The following is a 6607-nucleotide window of genomic DNA, read 5'->3' on the forward strand; positions in this document are numbered from 1 at the left end:
ATTCTAAAGTTCTTGGTATAATATTTGATAGTTTTTTGCGATTGAGTTTATAGCATGGGAAGTTTAAACATGTAAGCTGATTTGTTTGTTATAGTGGCTTTGTGTCAATGGAGCCCAACAATGTTGAAACCAGTAAAAGACAAGGTATGAAAGATAACAAAAAAAGGCAAGGTACGCTTCTCCAGTGGACTGGTCGGATGGCTTCAAAGGTTAATGGCGAAAAAAAGAAAGGTGATGTACAAAGTCAGAATACTAATTCATCTAAAGCAAGTACTACTGATGAGGTGTTGTCTAGTTTGTCTTTGCCAAAGAGATTAGAGCTTCAAAGGAGAATAGAAGCAAGAGCAGCTTTCCAGGAGAGTTGGCTTCAAACATTTGATTGGCTTGTCTACGACGAGGAGAAAGCTAAGATGTACTGTAAGTTTTGTTTAAAGTATCCCCATCACCATAGTGCATATTCAAAGGATGGTTCCATTAATTTTAAGTTTAGTAATTTAAAAGCACATTGTAGAACACTTTGTCATGCACATTCTATGGAAGCAGTTCTACTTGAAGGGAAGGAAACTATTCAAACTAGCATGAAAAAGGTTGAAAATTTTAAAGATGAGGCATTGACAACTCTCTTTAAAGTTGCCTATCATATGGCAAAAAAGAGATATGCTTTTGTTGGTTTTCCAGATATGATTAGTCTTTTACAGGATTGTCGTGTGCCATTCTCAACATCCTTGTATAATGATGACAAGGCTTGCGCAGAGATGGTATTTTGTATTGGTAAGTGTTTGATGAACACCACATTGAAGAAAGTGTTTCGAAGTCCGTTTTTTGGTGTTCTTGTAGATGAATCAACTGATATTTCCAAGCATGGACACTTGATTATTTATTTGTCTTATCTTATTGATGATTGTATTCCTGCCTATTCTTTTTATGGTATTATTCGTGTGAGTGATGGGAGTGCAAAGACCATTTTTAACACCATTCTTTCAGAGCTAAAAAGAAGTAAGTTTGATCTAACGAAGCTAATTGCTTTTGGGTCTGATGGCTGTAGTACAATGACAGGAAAGGAGAATGGTGTCGCCACACTTCTTAAAAAACATGTTAATCCATACTTGACATCCATTCATTGTGTTGCTCATAGGACAGCTTTGGCTGTGTCTTCTGTAGCGAAGAATTTGGAGATTTCCAAGAAAATAGAAAAATTGGTGAATTCCATTGCCCATTATTTCAATGCAAGTGGCAAAAGATTGGAAGAGCTAAGGATCATACCAGAGGAGCTTGCTTGTCCTATCTTGAAGATGGAACACACATTTGATGTTAGGTGGTTGAGCCGATCGTCGGCTATGAGCAAGGTGTGTTCTTCTCTTGATGCTATTCTTGTGGAAACCAAGGAAAATGCTCCGAGTATATTTGCAAAAATTTCCAGGTTTGAAATTATCTATTGTCTTCATTTTTTAGCGGATATTTTAAAAGGTATGGCTATTGTGAGTAAGATATTTCAAAAAGAGTTTGTAGATGTGACTACAATCCATGATGTTATCCAAAAGGAGATCAATTTAATTCGGCAATATTATATTGATCCTCCTGATGTTGATTGTAACGCTCTTACTTGTGACATTGATGGTTTTGCATTTTTACCGGATCATGGACCTGAGAAGGGTCACTTGTTTACATTGCGAGGAGCTCTTCATGGCAGCATGTTTTTTGACATCAAGATAGATAGGGACATACTTGGAGTAGATCTAGCATCAGCCCTTGCCTTTCAGGTATCTTTTTCGAAAGAAATTATTGCTAACCTTGAAGCACGTTTTGCAGACAATACAATATTAAGCAGATTACGAGTACTAGTGCCTGCACAACATCCTCTTCTAGAGAAGATGCTCAAGGACTATGGTAAGTTTGAGGCTCAAGAAATAGCCTCGTTCTATGGTAAGGAAAAGTCTTTGGAGGTAATGAATTTTTCTTCTATCATTGATGAAGATGATTTTATTAGTGAGTTTCGGTCTTTTAAACAGCAAGCTTCAATTAGTTGGGTACGCTACAGTCTTCCTGATGTTACAGCTGCAATAGCATGTAATCCAATGTGGCGAGACTCTTATCCTAATGTTTTAACTCTGTGTCAAATTGCTTTAGTTCAATGTTCAAGTAATGCTATTTGTGAAAGAGGTTTTAGCACACGCACACTTATAAAGACCAAGTTGCGTAATAGCATGGAGTTACGGACCTTGGATGCTATTATGAAGATCAATATTGAAGGACCCTCTAAGCTATGTGACTCAGAGTTGGAGGAGAGTATGGTTTTATGGGGAGCAAAGGCTCATAGACATCTCTACACGGTGCAAGGTATTTGCAGCTTAATCATCCAATGATGAAGGTACGCTTTTTGTAGCTTAATCATTTCTTTTGATCACTTTTTTTTCCATATTCACCTACTAACTTGTTATGGGAGTGGATGAAGTGCATGCACTTTATCCACTCCCCCAAGAGGGCTTGGTGTAGCCATTCAAAATGGTGACGGGGTTCAATTCCCCAACTCTCTCCTTGTATGTCCTCACGTGTTCAATAATATATATTTTTTTATCATTTTGAGCATAGATCGTGATGTGAGAAGGATGTTTTGCAGATCATGGATGATGCTTTTTTGTCTACAATGACCATGTGTGTTGTCATATTTCATGGCACATTGAAGGTATGGTTGAGGTTTTGGTGTTTTGAGCTTTGAGTGAGACTATAATGTTTTGAATATGTGTAATGATGATATCATTTATGTGCAGCTACATCGTGCTCGATGACAAATGCAAACTTTGTCAACCTACTCAAAGCTTGCAACGATTTACCATGTATGTCGTCTTTTTATTTATGCAAAATTTGAATGTGAGAAAGAACAAGATTCTATCTTTGAATGAAATAGCGATAGATTTGTCGAAAAGGAAAATTTCCGGTTCAATTCAGTTTGAAGAGGATCAAGCTTGTCCAAATTTGGCAAAGCCTGTTCATCTTTGGTCAAGGGGGATATTTTGCTGGTTCACTTTGTAGGTTTTCCCGAGCCCTGCTTTGAATGAGTGCTAGGAGAAAATAAATTTCAATTAACTCCCCATGCTTACGATTCTCATCTTGTTTCCACATGTAAAGTTTCCCTTGTGATAGACCCCTATAATCTGCTCACCCATGCTCTTGAAAAGTTAATTACACGACATGTGAACACCAGTGTGATCTTGATAAGAGATACCTGGCCACATTCTATATAGAAGATTATCACAACACAAGTGTCATCACCATTCTTGATGACTTTCTATTTCACATCACCATTATTGATGACTTTCTATTGCACATCTCCATTATTAATGATTTTCTACTACACATCACCATTATTAAAGACTTTCTATTACACTAGTACTAGTACGATCACTATTATTGTCATGAGGATGATTTCATTGAATATTTTATATATTCCCATGTTGTGTATTTATAGATTCTTAAAAGAATTCATGGAATATTTTATTCCCAAGTTTTTACGTTTTGAATTCTCTTAGACGGGTTTAGATTGGGATGCCTTTCTAAATTTGGGTGATCGTAGATTAGTTTATGCGTACATAGGTGAATTTGTACATATTTGGAAGTATTGGTTGCATCATCTTATCGATATAAAGTTTCATATAGATGTTTATTTTCATCAATTCATTTATTAATTGATTGGCTTAGTTGATGCAAGTATAGATCCTTGGACCGGATAATGGAGGTAAGCTTGTGTTGGTCAAGAAATATCTTGAGATGACTAATTTTGAATGTCGAAGAATAATATATGATTTTGTGACAATAAGCACCATTAATTTATTGAACACCATTAATATTTATTAGCAATGTGTATATATTATTTGGGACATGTGAAAACTTCCTTGTGCATATTGCATTTTTTCAAGACGTGCACTATTATAAGGTTCAAGGCTCATGCCTATTTTTAAAGAAGCCTATGCTCAAGAAATAAATATTTAGACTTGTTAATAAATATTATTAATAATATTGATTTTTAAGTGGATAATAGTTTATCTTTAATTATCTTTATGTTTATCTTGATTATCCAATCAATCTTAGATAGGAAATCCAATGAGATTTGAAGTGGATAACCTATTTTTCCTATATAATCACACATCTCTAGTACTATCCCACACTTATCTCTAGTACTATCCCATCATTGAGCCTTTATAATTTTTTCTCTCTTGGCTTCCTTGAGAATGGGTTCTCAAAGTCGTAGGAGTCGGAAACGTGATAGGACTAGACTTCCCCCCCGTCCACCAAGTTCAAGAGGAGGAGAGGAGAAGGGTAGCTCGTGAGAGAAAGAGAGAGTGGAGAGCACGTCAACGAGCAACACCTTCCGTTGTGGCGATGATCCAAGCCTTGCTCCTCCTCTTCCACTTCCTCTCCCTCCGCCCTCTTCCCCCCCACTACCCCTTAGTTTAGATAATCCACATGAACCCGCCCTTCTTCCTGAGTCCCCTTCTCTTCTACAAGAACCCACCCCCCCTCCTTTGGGCGCCCATCATGTGGATAGGAAAGAACTATCAAAGTCAGGGGCACATCGTCGTGCCCATGCAATCTTCCATTCCTATTTCAAAGACCTCATGCCTTCATCACAGGCATGTGTGCTTGATGCTTGGATTGATCTGCCCAACATGACCAACTGCAGGGTGCTTTCCGACATTGGAGGTCGAAGAGAGAGGAGAGCTGGCATGGCGGTGCTACAAAGTGTTCGTCATTCCTATATAGTTAACAAGAAGAGGAACTCTGCAGACGCTTTGGCTGCTCGACGGGCTATTGTGGCAACCATAAGTAGCTCCCAAATGAAGGGTAAGGTTAGTGCCACATCTCGCATCCTTTCCATAGCACCACACGCACTTAGAGTTGGGTCTATTAGACGACAAAGTTTAGATGCCAATGAGGTGGTGCTTTGTGGGCGAGTAGTGGTCATGTAGCTAGGCATGATCACCTACTAGATGAAACCACTAGAACCTTGATAGAAAGTTTTTGGGAGGAGAATTGCGTGCCTCGCCAGTTTTCAAGAATGCTTTGCGTAAGAGAGTGACAAGAGGAGTGTTCATTGAGCACGGTGCGTGCTTGCTTTCTTGAAATGACCCAAACTGAGTTGTATTCTCAGTTTGTGGCTTCGTATCCAGAGCTTAAAATTGGGCAAAGGTCATTTGAGGGGTGTAAGCCTTGGTTTGTGAGGTACTCACGTCAGCGTGACACATGTTGTTGTCGCTACCATGTTGAGTTCAAACTTTTTTATGATGTGTTCCGTTCCCTTAGTGGGCATAGAGAGTTGCCTTGTAGTCCTCGTGATTTCATCCACTCTCTTTTGTGTGCACGCGCACGGAGGATGCCCAGTTCCATAGGATGCCTTGTGTGGAGAGCAATTGCACATCATGCCTTGTGTGGAGAGCAATTGCACATCATGTGGTTCACTTGCACATCTACAGATGGTAGATCTTGATGCAAGTGACCAAGAGATAGTGCCATGGCAACGTTATGAGTATGTGACACACCAGCTCTAGAGTGGTGGACAGTCCAAGAAGTTGCAGCTCGTGGACAAACATACACCACGTTGTCACTTCATAGCCACATTTAGGGAGCAGATCTACCCCTATATACGGCACAGTCATTGTGCCAAGTGGTAGGATCGTCAGTTCCGAGCATGCCTGACTGGCAGAGTTTCCTATTGGTGTGGTTGTCTCTGTGATTGATTTTGCAGAGAACTACACCTTCACACCTTTTCAGGAGATACAATCTCAATATTACTTCTCAGAGTAGGTAATGGTTATATTTCATAAGATTTGTTTCGTGTTTGAGCTATATTACTTATTTGATTTTTTGTGTCCTAACGTATTGCTTACCTCACCAGGTTGCTATTATGGTCCACATTAGCTATCGACATGCAGAGGCTCATGTAGATGGGATAGCGAGTACCCCCGAGACCCGTGTCATTATTCGATAGTATCATTTCTATATCAGCGACGATGATCGTTCACATGATGCACATTTTGTGCAACACTGTTTTCGTCTCCATGATGATTTTTTAGGAGATTGTGGGATCATACGTGGCTAGCGATGGGTTTGGTCGGATGGTTGTGGCGCACAGTTCAAGTCGTCACGACAATTCTATTGGCTCTACAAGTAGTACTTATGGTTCTCTTATATTTGCAATTAAACTAAATTCACTAGAACATCTTAAAGAAAACAATAACTAAGACTATCTTTTATGGATTTATAGGTGGCATGTGCAGCCTAGTATCCCAGTGATTTGGTCATTCTTTGAGACTGGTCACGGAAAGGGAGAGCATGATGGTGCGGGCGCGTGTGTGAAACGTGTCCTGAGGTGTCATCAGCTGCGACAGCGGTTCAGAGATGCGGGCCACGTAGTCGAGTGGTGCTCCCAACATTTGTGTGGGAGTGTAGCATCATCGTATCCCAAACGTGATGCTCGGATTGTCATGAGATTTTTTTGGCATGTGGATGGTGGCATGATTGACCGTAGAGCCTCCCATGATTGTGACACAGTACCTGGAACCTTGGGCTTAAATTCCATCAGGGCGGCCCCCATGATTTACACACGACAGTT

At 39.7% G+C, this 6607-nt stretch overlaps 1 protein-coding gene across 1 annotated transcript; it reads left to right on the forward strand.

The window, feature by feature from the left end:
- The first annotated feature begins 334 nt into the window (after nucleotides 1–334).
- Nucleotides 335–2363, forward strand: LOC147615038 (uncharacterized). Its single transcript, XM_086780029.1, has one exon. It carries the CDS (start codon nucleotides 411–413, stop codon nucleotides 2361–2363), a length of 1953 nt encoding a protein of 650 aa, XP_086636155.1. The 5' UTR covers nucleotides 335–410.
- The last annotated feature ends 4244 nt before the right edge of the window (nucleotides 2364–6607 follow it).

This window comes from Cibotium barometz, chromosome 41 (genome assembly GCF_041138505.1).
Source record: "Cibotium barometz isolate CiBa-2024 chromosome 41, ASM4113850v1, whole genome shotgun sequence".
In the NCBI taxonomy this organism is placed as follows: Eukaryota; Viridiplantae; Streptophyta; class Polypodiopsida; order Cyatheales; family Cibotiaceae; genus Cibotium; species Cibotium barometz.